This window comes from Tympanuchus pallidicinctus, unplaced genomic scaffold (genome assembly GCF_026119805.1).
Source record: "Tympanuchus pallidicinctus isolate F22 unplaced genomic scaffold, pur_lepc_1.0 scaffold3, whole genome shotgun sequence".
NCBI lineage: Eukaryota > Metazoa > Chordata > Aves > Galliformes > Phasianidae > Tympanuchus > Tympanuchus pallidicinctus.
Window position 1 is genome coordinate 52,219,951 of NW_026294747.1, and position 14,529 is coordinate 52,234,479.

General features: G+C 42.8%; 2 protein-coding genes across 10 annotated transcripts in view; one reads left to right on the forward strand and one right to left on the reverse strand.

Moving 5' to 3' along the window:
* ESR2 (estrogen receptor 2) overlaps nucleotides 1–14,529 on the forward strand; it is a 169,049-nt gene that overhangs the window by 50,882 nt on the left and 103,638 nt on the right. The window lies entirely within an intron of this gene.
* SYNE2 (spectrin repeat containing nuclear envelope protein 2) overlaps nucleotides 1–14,529 on the reverse strand; it is a 172,416-nt gene that overhangs the window by 5,023 nt on the left and 152,864 nt on the right. For 6 of the 8 annotated variants that reach the window (XR_008209492.1, XR_008209489.1, XR_008209488.1 and 3 more), the window contains 11 exons: nucleotides 13,089–13,251; nucleotides 9,378–9,565; nucleotides 9,086–9,236; nucleotides 8,433–8,615; nucleotides 6,944–7,081; nucleotides 6,183–6,377; nucleotides 5,092–5,374; nucleotides 4,674–4,742; nucleotides 3,739–3,875; nucleotides 2,685–2,814; nucleotides 1,356–1,567 (listed from right to left, as the gene is read on the reverse strand). Coding sequence is in view for 1 of the 8 variants with exons in the window: in XM_052695581.1 (XP_052551541.1) it covers nucleotides 1,356–1,567; nucleotides 2,685–2,814; nucleotides 3,739–3,875; nucleotides 4,674–4,742; nucleotides 5,092–5,374; nucleotides 6,183–6,377; nucleotides 6,944–7,081; nucleotides 8,433–8,615; nucleotides 9,086–9,236; nucleotides 9,378–9,565; nucleotides 13,089–13,251 (1,849 nt within the window). In the remaining 7 variants the exon portion in view is untranslated. The remainder of the gene's footprint in view (nucleotides 1–1,355; nucleotides 1,568–2,684; nucleotides 2,815–3,738; nucleotides 3,876–4,673; nucleotides 4,743–5,091; nucleotides 5,375–6,182; nucleotides 6,378–6,943; nucleotides 7,082–8,432; nucleotides 8,616–9,085; nucleotides 9,237–9,377; nucleotides 9,566–13,088; nucleotides 13,252–14,529) is intronic. The other 2 variants (XR_008209493.1, XR_008209490.1) reach the window with 1 other exon arrangement.

The window sequence follows — 14,529 nt, forward strand, 5'->3', positions numbered from 1 at the left end:
GCAACGTTTCGATATCAGACAATGCAAATGGTCCCACACAGAAATCTAAATACCAGTAAGCAGTCAGACTGGTTTTATCCTTATCCAGGGCAACTGGGATGTCCTGATACCTCATAAACTTCACAGTCTTATACCTATGCACGCTGGCTCTTCTAGGGACTCAAGAGAGACCCAAGCTGTCTACAAAAGGGATTTACAACCATCTGGACTCCTCTTTAGCAAATGCACAGGAGAAAAGCAGAACTTAAACTGTGCACCCAACTCCAGCCTGATGAGAGGCACCTGCTGCCACAAGCAAGGCATCACTTAAACCTTCCCTTGCACTTGGTGCCTGAGCCAGGCTGGCACAGAGAAGCAGAGCTCAACCTGAGGCATTTTGTTACCTAAGTCTGCTGAGCCTCACACTCCAATGCACCCTGCCAGTTCAACCTGCAGACCTTATTTAGTCCTGCTTAATTTATGGAAGCTGAGAGTCACAGCAGGCAACACAACAAGACTTCAGAGGTTGACAAACATTCACAGTAATGTGTCCTTAACTAACTGTTCTATTAATTACTCAGCTAAAAATTAGCAGAGACTGATTAATGAGCTTACCTTGTTTCTTGGTTTTAACTAATACATACTATTCAAATGAGAAATCTACATTTGCTGACTGAAAAATCCAACCACACATTTTGAAATTTTGTATCTTTCAACCCGATTCTTGCTGAGGCAAAAATGCTATTTAAGAGCTAAGATTTTCTGCAAATACCATGCTGCTAAAAAAGAGAGCTCTAGGGCAGATCTTGCACAGTCTGTTGGAGCTACAAAGAAACAAAACAAGACCAAAACATGAGCTCTTGCTACCAGCTGCAAACTCTTGGCTGATTTTTTTTTTTAATTTAATTAATTTATAATCCCTTTCTGGTTTGCACAGAGGGGACAGGCACAGAACAGAGAACTGTGCCAGTACCACACTTCAGAATACCCAACCACCCCAGGACAGGGCCAGACGCTTGCCAGCTGGAGAGTCTAAACCTTCAGTTTTTAGGTTTTCTCTGTATTTTTTTTCTAACAGGAAAAGGCCTAAAGGAGATGTTTGGGGTCGAATGTTCTTGTTCAGAGAGAATAAATTGTCTTGGTAAGAAAACAGAAAAGGAGAAGCTTTTTTTTTAAGCCTGGCTGCCTGCAAATCTCTACAGATGAAGGCGGCACCTTGCTTAAGTAGCCTCATCAGTCCTAGCCAACACAGCTTAGCTCCTCTGTGCCGTATACACACAGCTATTGGTGCTGCCAACATACCCTAGGAGCACAAGAGGTAACAATAAAGTGCATCAGCGTTTTGAAATCCCACTTCTCAGCATGCCATAACTTACTTTCAATTTCTTGACCCTTTGTTCCATCGCCTGCATGCTAGTTGGAGGTTTTGCTTTTTGCAGTTCTTCCAGCTCCTCCTCAGTTTTATCAAGCCAAGCAGAGACATCGCTGAGATCAGAGTTCACCTGCTGCCACTGCTGCAAGTGCTGCTTTATCCTAAGTTTATTTCTGAGGTCTTGAGCTTGGATGAGCTCCCACCTATCAATAATGCCTACAAGTGACAGAACAACAAACGCTTACATGAACATTCCATAAAACAGATGCAAGGGTTTTCAAAGCCAAATTACTCTCCAATCTACGTAGGGCCAAATAAGTGCTGCCATTTACTACTTCATTTTTTATTTCTTGAGATAAAACAGAGTAACTTTGCATGCTACCAGGCAAGTTACCCACAGTAATGCCATAGAATTGTTATCACATTACTTCAGGACTGTTTTGATTCAGCTGGAAGCTTAGGACGAGTACAAGAAGATGGAATTCAGTGAAGCCCATTGTAATCCAATAGATACGACAATGGGACAAAGTATGATGCAGCAGTTTGGACTGGGGTTTATGTTTCACCAGTTCATGGCTAAAGGAGATGCAGACAGCACTTGTGCAATCACTAGCACTGCTTCTGCGAACCTTTGTCAGAGGGTCTCCTATTCACCCCACCTATGGAACGTGGTCCATTTCTGATATCACAAGCATAAGTTCAGCAAGCTGCAGCATATAGCTGCATTCTTCTTTTTGCCCTTAACTTGCTTTTACAATTGCAGTACAGACATGATCTTATTACTGTCTCAAAAACCTGAAACCAGGAACAGGGTCCAGAAAGGTCAAGAGAACCATCTTGTTGGCCTATTTTGAATTAAGGACCGCAGTGAATACAGTGAAGAACAAAGTACACTCCCAGCTTTGACAAAACATTTCTGTGTATGGGAGCTGTAGTGTCTTGCTGTACAGACTTCCAATAGCTAAGAGAATGAAGTCTGGCAACCTTGTTTTAGACAATGAAACAGACTTCTTCTGAAATCTGAATAAAAGTCTCTGAGGTATCCACACAAAAGTGAAATTCTTTCACTTCACTCCAACCAGTCAAGAGACACGAGTAAGAAAAATCTCAATTCTGGCAGAAAATGTAAAAGCTTTGAACAAAAAACTCAGGCTGGAAATATGAAGTGAGAACGCAGCCCAATGATTCTTAGCAAAATGCATTCATTTGGACTAGAGCAATTTAACTGTATTTTACTCCCAAGGCAAACGTGCTGCCTTTGGCCCATTTCTGCTTTGTATCCCCAAAAGCCTCAGGGCAAAAATCTACAACACACTGCCTGAATGCTCTGTACCTGACTGCTTCTCTGCAGCTGCCATAGTCACAAGCTCTTGGTCATCCTGGGGTTCTTCATCACTCATGTTAGTAGATGTACTGTTCTCCTTGTTGACGCTGCTGCTGCTTGCAGAGCTGAGCTGCTTCACCTGGAATGACATTTTGATGGGTGAGCCCAGGGTGTTAACCAGTCATCAAAGTCAAGCTTCATTTGTGTTTGGATTGCTGCTGAGCTCTCACGAGTCAGATTGAGCACTGGGCTTCTGTTTCTCTGCTAAGAGTTTAGGCTGGCTCTCTATGTTTCTTGGGAAACAAACACCATGTTGACACTAATTATTACAAGAGTGGACGTGGAAGTGGCCCTACGTGTACCAGACAGCTTACATCTGCTGATGCTCCTTGTTAGATTCCAGTTCTCAGTAATACTCAGTGATACTAAGGCTTCACAGCTGCATTAATGGTGACAAAAGCAGCCATGTAGCAGAACCACCTTGTGTATGAAAGAGGGCTGACAGTTGATCCAGATCCACTGAGCCTGGGAGCTGCTGGTGAAGCCCCATCTGGAAACCAGCCACCAGCAGACAACAAGGCCTTCCTTCACTGCTAATCCCACTGAGTCATTTTTTTTTATTGCCCTGAAGCAGATTAGATAGTGGGTTGCAAGCTAGAAAAGGACTCTCCAAATCAGTCTGCTTAGTAAAGGGAGATATTTTAAGGGAGATATTTTAAGTAAACACCAAGGGAAGATGTTCACACACCCTCTTTGGGAAGGTAAGCTCTCCCAGAGTTATACTGTGACCAGAGGATGGTCCTCTGTCATGGTTTTATGATTTTTTTGACTGATTGATTCTGATCAGGATCCTAACACATTGTTCTGAATTGCTTTGGAGAAACTTCTCTAGTGAGTGCATAGATGGAGACCCTCAACGGTTCCCTGAGTCACCAGAAAGAATGTCTGTTTCCATACAGCAAACATCCCTGCCACCAACTAATCTTTTCCCTGATGCTGGAGGAGGGAAGAAGATGGAGCTACACATAGCATAGGTTCAGTGCCCAAAGAACCTCCAACTCACATAGCCTGGCTTATAGGGGGTGCTCGTCTCTGGACCAGACAGCACATCACCAACAATCTCTGCCTGGTTGTATCGGTGTTTCCTGCAGACAGGGCTCTCGGGAGAATGCCAGGGATGAGCTTCTGAAACAGCCTTTCCTGAAACAAATAAAATGAAGGCCGAATGCCATGAGTGCAAATTCCCTCCTCCGTTAGGAAACCGTTGCTTTGTATTAAGTTAGAAAGCGCTCTAAATAAAATGGCATCGTTATGGCATAAAAACGACAGTTTTGCAGCTTTCCTTGCAAAGCATGCACATTTGCAAAACATCAACAGTGTTTCAAAGGTAATGAGATGACAGCCATGCAGTTATGGGACATTCTGTTCTCTTCTGGAAAATGCTTGAATACAGGGATGAGTTCAAAATAAATAAATACACAAAAATGAAAAAGGCTGCACTGCGGTTTTGGAAAGCTTGCATCCTCACGATACTAGCACATATCTGCAACACATTTCAGCAGAGATGAGTCTGGATAAGTCCTAACCACTTGTTCTGCATCTAACAGACAGGACACGCACGGTTCTGTCACACACGATGCAAAACACAAAAAAATACTTTCAGAATTGGAACTACTACTCTCAGTAATTACAGAATTAAAATTGGAGACAACCAAAAAAGTGATACTACCCAGAGCACACCACCAAGAAAGTACCAGAAGACTTTGGATCGATACAATGAAATGCACGTTAACCACCTTGGCAAAATCTAAATGGCATGTTTGGGACCGCTTTGTAATGCACGTGTGAATACTGCAGCGTAAGAACACCATGGCAGGATGAGGCATGGTGTCCACACAAGGCAGGAGGTCAGACATTACGTATGAGAGAGGTTGAGGAATATAGCGTGCAGCACAGGGAGATTGCCATGTTCAGACACATGCATTAGCAGGTGCCTACCAGAAGATGCTTTCAAAGTTTTTGTGGTCATTTTAAGATATGCCTCAGGATTTTCAGTGATTTCTACATCTGAAAAAAGAATAATGTCATTTTCCTCACTATGCAGTATTTTCCAGCTATTAAAAACAACTGAAACAATAAGGGACAACAAAGGCAATAAAATAAAAAGTTATCGGCACTATTTCCATCAGACATTTTTAGAAACTAAGGGTTCGTAAAACCTTGTTTCTTACAATTTAACTAGGGCTGGACAGCAGGATTCCCTCCATGAAAACACTTAAGAGATGAGACTGCTCACATCTATTAACAGTACCTGAAAACCAACAGTGCAGAAACAAGACCTCAATCCCCCTCCCTTCCCACACACAAGGACATCCTGCAACTGTCTCCAAAGAAGCAGCCAGCAACAGGTTCTCACCTGACAAAGCACTGTAGTACGTCGCTTCTTCTTCATCCTCGTGAGACGAAGAGCCCCCCACATCACCTGTGTGATCCCACTCAAGTGGGATGGAGTCAACACTGACAGGAGTCTCACAGCCTGATCTTTCATGACCTTGAGTAGGTGGCATAAGGTGGCAAAGGGACTGTGGGGAAGAAGGCCCCTCACTGATGGCCTTCTTATGCCAGGGATCGTTCTGGATTTCCCTGGAGTCTTCTGGATCTGTTTCATTTTCAGAGGTCTCTTTTTCATCATCTAATCCCTAAAAAGGTAAAATATTGTTGTATATTAGCTATTACTAACAAGCAATAGTTGTCAAAGATCTGCACTGCTAACTCAGCGACACAATACCACTGGGGGCAGTTTTGTGGTGACTTGCAGTAACCCAAGACACATGTCCAAAGAGAAGCATCATTTCTGCACCCTTCCTCTTTTGCCAAAACAATCCTCATATTAGCAGCTACTTCTCTTCCAAGACACTCAACTACTACCACAGCATCTCTCTCTAGTTTGCAGAGAGGGGTCTCCAGTTCCAAACAGATTGCATGGGTCAGCAACGAAGTGATGCTCTGGTACAGGTGAAAAGCTACTCTTAGATGTTCATGTTACCAATCCCACTTGCCTTTCAAATAAATGTTCTTTTTGAGCCAAAGCAAACCAGGCGTCAACTAAAAGTTCAGCAGAAAGTAAAGAGCCTGCTGCTCCCCCAGCTCAGAGTTGCCCTAAGAAAGGGGACTGATGGACATCCCAAACAAATCCATAACGAGGTACTGTATGCACCTTATTGGAATTAAAGAAAACAAAGTGATATGAAAAACAAGATAAAGCTTTTGAAGCCCTCAATCACTACTATGTCAATATTAACTATGCGAGTTACTTCCGTGCCATCTTCCACTCTGTGCATATGGACACCCAACAGGAGAGAAATTTAGCAAACTTGGTACAGCTGCTGAGGGATTTCCTGCCTGTGAGCTCAGTATGCTTGGTCAGGCTGCTGGGGATAAGCACTAAACACTGCCCTTCAAACACCAGAATCTTGCCAAAGTATCAAAACAACTGTTGCTTCTTACGGGATGTCTTGAAGTCAGCCTTTGATGGAAGCGGGCAACTCGCCCAAACACCTCCTGGCAGTATCTGTGAAGTTCTTCCAATTCATCTTCGATCAGGATAGCATCCAAAGGCTCGCTCTTCTGAATTAACTGTTCCCCAAAAACGATTAGCTGATCAATCTTATTGGTGTGCAGTGTTATTTCCTGCTGAAAACCCTGTTTGAAACATACAAAACAATTAGATCACATCCGTAGCTTCCCTTCATAGCCTAAACTTTGTCCATTTTTTACTACAGTAAAAGGAAAAGCAGCAATTGGTATTGCTGGCTAATTGCATTTGGCAAATATCTTCTAACTGAAGAGGTGCAGAGGTTTATTTTACTAGCAGGATTATAGTTCCAAATGAAGTGGCATTTTCCACGTGTTTATATCAGTATGACTGCTCTGTCCTGAGCCTGCAGGGGATTGCAACGTGAGAGTTCAGATCATCAGTTTATTTTTCCATTGGGTACACAAAATCTTTTTCTCAGTAGTAGAGAAGTTTGTCTGGTTAAGCTTACAGCCTACAAAACAGCAAATCTGCATCCCAATGCAATTAACAGTGTAGCAGGAAAGAGGAAAAACAGCATATAAGAAGGTATCAAAGAGCCAACGTGTATTTTAGGCCTTACAAAAACCTGTTGCTTGTTGTGAGGCTCCAGAAACACAGGTGATTCTGTCAAGAGGGGGCAGCCCTATAAGATGAGCTTGGTTCTAAACAGCTGCTTTCTAAGGATACGTACATTTAACTGGCGCATTTTGTCATCAAAGTTACTTTTTGAGAAGTGCTCCACATTTGTCAGCTGGAGGTCCATTTCTGTGAGCCAAACAAGGATGTTTTCCCTCGTTGCCTCAAACTCATCTCTGCGATTGGTGAAATGCTGAATAGAAAGAAAGAAGCCACCGTTACAAGAATTTACTAACTGAAAGAAAACATCACGGGAGCTCCTTGAAACAAGTTTTTTCACTGCTGCTGTTCACCTTCATGGCCTTCAGGACAAAAATGACAGCATGTCATGTATACCAACTATACCCTTCCCGTAGTGATGCTAGCATGAAGTGCTGTATGCCATCACACTGGTTTTATGGGAGAGGGAATAAAACTTCAGCAGGGCAAGGTGCTTTTATAAAAACAATTCTTGTTTCCACGCAGTATAACAAAAATACCTTCTCCCACAACAGTGCAAGTCATTTAGACTAAGGGTCAATCATTTCATTTGTTCTAAATTTAGAGGAAAATTAGACAAAGGAAGCCATTCTCATCTCTAATTAAACTCAAGTAATTAAAACTATGGTAATTAAAAACCAGTAAAACAATGGAGAGGGAAGATTGTGGATGCTGACACAGATGCAGCGGATGCACCGCTAGCCATGGAAGGCAGGAGGAGCCCTCTGCCACTATCTCCCACGGAAGCTGCTCACGGCCTTGCAGCTTGCAGTGCCCCAGTTCTCAGTGGATTTTCTTCTCAGAAAGGGTACTTCCCAAACATGACAACTCCTAACTGCACTGATCAAATCCCTCCAGATATCTCACAGCCTCATCCATTGGCCATTGGGAATGAATAGTTATCCCTATCAACTGCTTGCAGTGTTGCTGTATTTAAAAATCAGGCAGTGACAAGATTTCTGAGGGAACATCAGGGAGAATCTGCCCAGAAATCAGTTGAACTTGACTTCGGAAAAATCATCCTCAACTACAGGGCAGTTGTCTAAAAGTCACACGTACACTTCAACAAGATTCTTCCGTTAAGCAGAGAGCATAGCATGAGGCAGTGACAGCACATATCCCTCCACCACATCTCCATGCTCCAAGCCCACTAGGTGAATCATAACTTGGAAGGAAGCAGAGCTGCACTGTGAACTCCAGAATGTTTGTATACTGGGACCTTCTGTCTCTCTGCCTTTTATTTTTGGAAAGATGCAAGTGTATGAATGGATCTAGCCGCGACAGAGATGACTCAAAGCAGAGCATGATAGGAGTGCTAAGGCCCACAGCACATTTTCCCAAATTTGGGCCAATTCCTCACCTACGCTTCTTCACTTATCAAGAACCCATCTGCCAAGGACACGTTTGCACCACGTACTTGGTGACCTTCCCAGAGGAGCTCTCCCACACTGGTAACTCTAGACACAACTCAACACAGCTGCTCTTGAATACGTGTTTTGCCCTTCTGCATCTCCTACAGGAACCTGAAAGTGCTCCTTAACTCCCTCACCTCACCACTCACTTACCTTGAGTCTCCTCAGAATGGCAGCCACTCTTTTCTGGAGGTTGTCCCAGCGCTGGTTGCCTTCATGCACCATCTGCTTCAGCTTGCTGGCGGAGTCCGTGCGGTTCTCGCGGGCAAGGCGCCTGTACTGCTTATTGATCAGCTCCAACTGAGTGAGCCGCTCATGGATTTGACGCTGGAAGGCCTGCAGAGCAAATGGAGAAACTCAGCCCCCTTGCTGACAAGAGAAAGAACTGGGATAACACTATCCATCGAGAGAGATGAAGATGCCTCCTCTCCTTAGGAAAATAAAAACAACGGTCTTTCCAACTACAAAATCAAGCCCAGAGAAGGACCCATATTTAAAATCATCTGCTTAGCTTTAGATCATTAGGAAGAAAAAAAACAACAATAAAAAATAAAAATAAATCTTTAACTTGTAAGAGGGATTGTGTTGGATCAGAGTCTTATATTCTCCCCATAAAAAAAATAAATGAGACAAACAGACCAGCCAGATATGTGGTAGCCATAATACTGCTATATAATGTATGGTTGCTGTATGTTAACTTCAAATTACAGAATGTATTTTTCAGCAATCTGAGCATTTTGTAGAGGCAGTAAGCATTCAGCAGTCTGACTGCCCAGCCAGATACAAACGTGTTGTTAAAAATTCACCTCAAACTTCTTCAGCTCCTCTTTCGCATGCGTATACAAAACCTCTGAAGAGTTGGGGCTAGCTGCTGTCCTTTCAGCTGATTTTAGCCAATCTTCAAAGCGAGAATAGTCATCCAAAAACCTCTGCCATAGGCGCCAGGTTTCCTCAATTCTGACAGGGAGAAGCAAAAACAGAAGAGTTTTATCACAAGCTTATCATTCTTTATTTCTTTTCAAAATTCGATTTGTGGCACAAGCTTTTCTTCAGAATGCTGACCCAAACTGCTTTAGGAGCTGTTGGGCACAGACTTACTTCATTCGCCTCTCCATCGACATGGCACAAATGTTTCTCCACCGTCTGTCCAAGCTCCTGCTAGTCTGCTGGATGGAGTCGCACTCCGTCTCATTAGCACACGCATCGGAATCGTGCAGCAGGACTTCACAAATATTAAAGACAGACTCCACTCCAGCTGTGTGCTGTTCTATGTCCCGCTGCAGATCCTGCATCGACAAAAGAAGGGTTTTAGTGGAAGGCAATACACGTGGCTAGGTGTCAGACATCCATTTTCAAAATGCTGCAGAAGATGGGGAAAGAGCAGTTTGTATGTCAGTAAAAGGTCACTTGGCTTTAGGACGAAGGCTTACGGGATGGGCTGCATAGGAGACAGACAGATCAGGACAGAACTACCATAGAAAAAAAGGAATTGTCCAGATGGATTTCTCAGTGAAAGCACAGACGTTTCATGAACAGTATGGACAATTTTAACATGCATTCAAAATCCAAACCTTACACACACTGTAAATGCATACTTATTAATTTTGACTGTACCAGATGACAGTATGTCCTGTCAGCTTACCACAGTGTGAGACTTGATAGAGAACTCACTGTACACTTTCTGTACTTCAGTAACTGCATGATCACAGACTGATATCACAAACTGCAGAAGCGCAGCAAAAGAGCAGCCAGTGTCACACTGCTTTTCTTACTGCCCTTATTATCACTGATTCTATGATTCCATTTTTTTGCCCTTCCAGAGCTCCTGTTTCAACAGACTATTTTAAAGGATCTGGCAAAGACCCTTTGCCTTACCTACACTACATGTTTCTTTTCACTTCTCCATCCTATTCTGGTAGCTCCTTCTGTACACACAACTATTCAGAAAGTCAAAGCAAGTGAAGAACATAAAAAGAAAGCCTTACCAAAGTATTTCATCTTGAAAAAGTAACTCTGCACAACATTACCAAGTGTGAATATCACTGAAATGACAATGCCCACTCTTTCAATTTTTCAGCTCATTCCTGGCTTTCTTAAAGAAGGGAATGGAGCCTCTAACAAAAATAAAACAGAGAGCAACAGCAAACACTAACGAATATTTTTGTGACAGCAGCAAGAACTCCCATTAAAAGACTGATTGCAGAGAACAGATGAAGCAGACCTGGTTTAGCTATTGACTGAAATTAAACCAACACAACACCAAAAAAGCCCACCCAGACATTGCTTGTAGGAAATACAAGAAGAATTGAAGGAAGGTCTTCCCTGAAACTAACAAGGAGCTGAGTATCACCTTGTGGAAGACTTCACTGTTACATGAGTACTTGAGAGAAGGGCTAAGCCAGAAATGGCAATAATTTGGCTTGTGGGATTTGTGATAACATACCAAAATCTTTAAGCAGATAAGAGACTGCCAGAAGAAAACCCTGCATCAATTTTGATAATTTACTAACGATTCAAAGCTGTTGTCTGAGCACAAGGCAGAAGTGTTCTTGTAGTACAGTCTCTACTTCTCAAGGCAGCTCTACCCCACTGCTATTAGAAAGAGAGATTCTTCTGTATCTGTTAAAATACTCTGGATTTACAACCATATTTCTAAAGATGAGAATCTGGAACACAGATTACAAAACCATCTTACTTACATTATGACACGGTGCTGAGACAGTTTCATTACTTTTGCTCATGCTTGGGTTCATGTGCAATAACCCCAGGCAGAATCCTTGCTGTTTTCACAGCTGTTATTCCAAATGACCTGACTGCATTACGGTGAGACAAACACAACCAAACCATGAGGCCAAGAAAGTATCTTGAACCCAAAAAGGTACTTTTCCATCAGCTTAAGCAGTCTACATCCTGCTAGACTTCTGCACTGGTGAAATCAACTTGAAATCTAAAAACGAGTATTATTCATGTTTCAAACTTCATCTTTCTGAACAAACACGCCCTAAAACATCTTTCTGGATGCACAATGCTTTTAAATGTCATTAGTCAAGACTGAACAAGTAAAGCTTTTCCAGCTGAGGATGTCAAACAAACAAAGCCTGCAGGGCATATTTCTCACCAACACTTTGCACTTGCTGAAATATTCCTTCAGACAAAACCAGGAGGGATCTCTTTACTTGTTGCGTTTAGATAAAGGTTTTGCTAGTATGTTTTTCCTACAGTCTTTTTAGTCAGCACAAGCTTCTCATGTGCAACCCGCTAGAAGTTTATAGTAGGAGCAGTCTGGAGGTGCCCACAGGTCTGCAATGCCAGAAACCAAACAATAAAGCAGTAGATAGCTCTGAGCAGCAAATGATGGCTCTTGCCGCAATGGCTTTAGTTTGGAAAAGAATTCCTATGCATCCATCTTTCTTCTCTGCAAGGCAATTTATCACAGCCTTTGAGAAATGCAAAAGGTTTGGATGGGGAGAAAATACTATACATACTATTCCCAGTGCAGATGGAGCCATGAGACCACAGAACCAAAGGTTCTGGTGTTTGACCAGCTGCTGGCATTGGCAGGAGCCATCCCTACTGCTGTCACAGAGGCACAGGCTCTTCCCATGATCTCTGGGACATGAGGCAACTGAGAGCCATAGCAGCCAGCAGAGCACACAGCCCTCAGGTCTGGGTCAGTAAGGGATCTTTTATTAGAAAAATAAGCAGCAGCCAGAGAGACAGAAGTTGGAAAGGATGGGAAGAACACTCTTAGAAGGCAGATGCCATAAAGTTCCACATTTCACAGCTTTATTCTTGATCTTCAGCTTCAGGGCTAATACTCCTGTTAGAGTTAGAAGACAGACGTGATTCCCAGCCTTCCTAAGGCACTGAGAACCTGGGCAGACTTATAGCACAGAGGAAAGGTTGACACAGCTTATGCTGCTCTACCAGCAAGTCTGTGCTTTGGAGAAGCTCTTTTTCCTTCCCCAGCTGCTAGAGAAAGAAGTTTTACTACAGGACATCTCAACCAACTTCCTTTTCACTGGAAAAGCTTGCACATTCAGTTGTAACCAGTCCTCGCCATCTTCAGCACTTAAAAACTAGCACAGATCTTTAAAAGCTCCTTGATAAGTCACTGTCTTGGAGAAAAGCCTACATGCAATGGCCAGTACTGCTAGGCTGGTTCATACTTATGCCTCAGCAGGATTCATGCACCATCCCACAGTATCCTGTGGCAATACTGTCTGCAAGTAGAGAAGGAAGGGGAGAGAGCTAGAGCGTGCAATACCTCATATCACAGCACTTACATCTGTCACAGCCAGCTTGCTTCTGTGATTCAGGCTTTGCAATGCTGAGCCTAGGTCATCTATCTTCCTGGCTGAGGAAGCTGGGCTTGTTCAGCCCAGTGAAGAGAAGGCTATGGGGAGATCTCACTGTGGCTTTTCACTCCTTTAAAGGAGCTTATTATCAGCAGAGAGAACAACTTTTTACGTGGTCTGATAGGAACAGGACAAGGGGGAATGGTTTTAAACAAAAAGCGCTTGTCTAGCCCTTGTAAGGTTGAACTTAACTGGGCAAAAACTCTGATGTGAAAAAGCTGTTCCTTGTACTCTGTGGGTATTTTTCAATGGAGGGGAGAAGAGGGAGCAGACCAACACTTACAATACTGAAATAACAACAAGCAAATAAAAATCCTCATAATGCATCTTGGCAGGAACATGCAGTGAAAGTTAGAAGGCCTGGCTAAAGAAAAGAGAAACGTGATTTTAAACTAGGACCAATTGTCAGCAAATTTTCAGCTCATTCGCTTTGGCTGCTCCTATTTCCCACCTGCTGTTCCGCCAGTCTCTTCTGGATTTCTTGGTCATCACAGATGTCATAAACAACAGGCTTAGAAAGTTCTGACTCAATCCGGGCCAACCAGGTGCGAAGGTTACTCATGTTTTTGTCCAAAAGTTGTATAAAAGCAAATGTTTCCTTCAGTTTCTTCACCCTAAGCAAATCAGGAAGAACATTTTGTTACACAGATCTGTAATCAGTGGAAGTTATGTTAGCAGAAGGTGACAACAGGCACGGCTTTCAGAAGGATGTACTATCACACCAACCTGTTGTCTGTAAACTAGAGCCATATTTTAGTTAAAAGCTACCTAAATTGGCTCAGTAAGCCTCTGCTCTACAAATGCAGGGAGGTCTTGTATGAATTACTTACTGAAGCTAAATGAGAAGTGTCAAATTTGTAGCCTCACTCATGTGTTGCTCAGGTCTTCAGCTCATTCTTGGGCATTTGTCTGTACTGTAAGATGCCTCAGTTAAACTGAAATGGTTATCTATGCCCCAATGTACCTGCTGTGAATGATATTCAAGGCTTTCTTCATCAACCACCAGGCCTACCCTAAGCAGAAGGACTGCCAGCAAAGTACTGCTTGCCAGTGGAAACAGAATTGTGCCCACACCAAATGTCCAACATCCTGGGTAAACGAATGCTGACTCCTGAGAAGGCCTGAGCTATAACAGCTTCAGACCTCACAGCGCTATGCTGAAAGTTCTTCTAAGCAAGAAACTGAAATGTGTGGAGTGCTGCCAGACTCTCCTAGTGGGTGAAAATGAAAAAAAAACCAACAAAACAACAAACACTGAAAAAGGGAAATATCCAACAGTTGGAGAGTCATACACCACGCAAGCAAATAAACTGTATATAGCAGTTGGTTTTCCTACAGCTGTTGATAGCACAGCTCTCAAAGCACAGACAAATGTTTTACAGCCTTTACAAAATATTCCCATGTCAAAATCCTTTACAAACCTCTCAAACTGCCCAAGTAGCCCGGTTACAGATTTCTGTAAATTTATCTTCATGTATTGGAGGAGTATCTGCTAAACCACCTCACCACTCTCACGGGTCTGCTTGTAACTCTCATTTATTGACATTCCCAATAACAATTACTAAAAAGCCCAATACTGGATGAAATACATCTCTTCTGACTTCAGTTTGATATCAGAGCTTGCCAACCACATTTTGATAGTTAATCTAAGAAAAAAAAAATATAAATTCTACATCCTGATTTTAATCACACCTGTTTTAAACATCTAGATTATAAGATAAGATGAACTGTACCAAAAAGCACTTCTCTCCGTGAACAGCACTGGTTTATAATGCAGTACTATAAACACCAACTGGAGTCAGGTGAAATGATTTCTCCCCTGCCCTAGAGAGAGCCCACATCCACCTGGCATCATTTCCCTACACTATCCCTCCTGGCCTCTTTCATCCCTC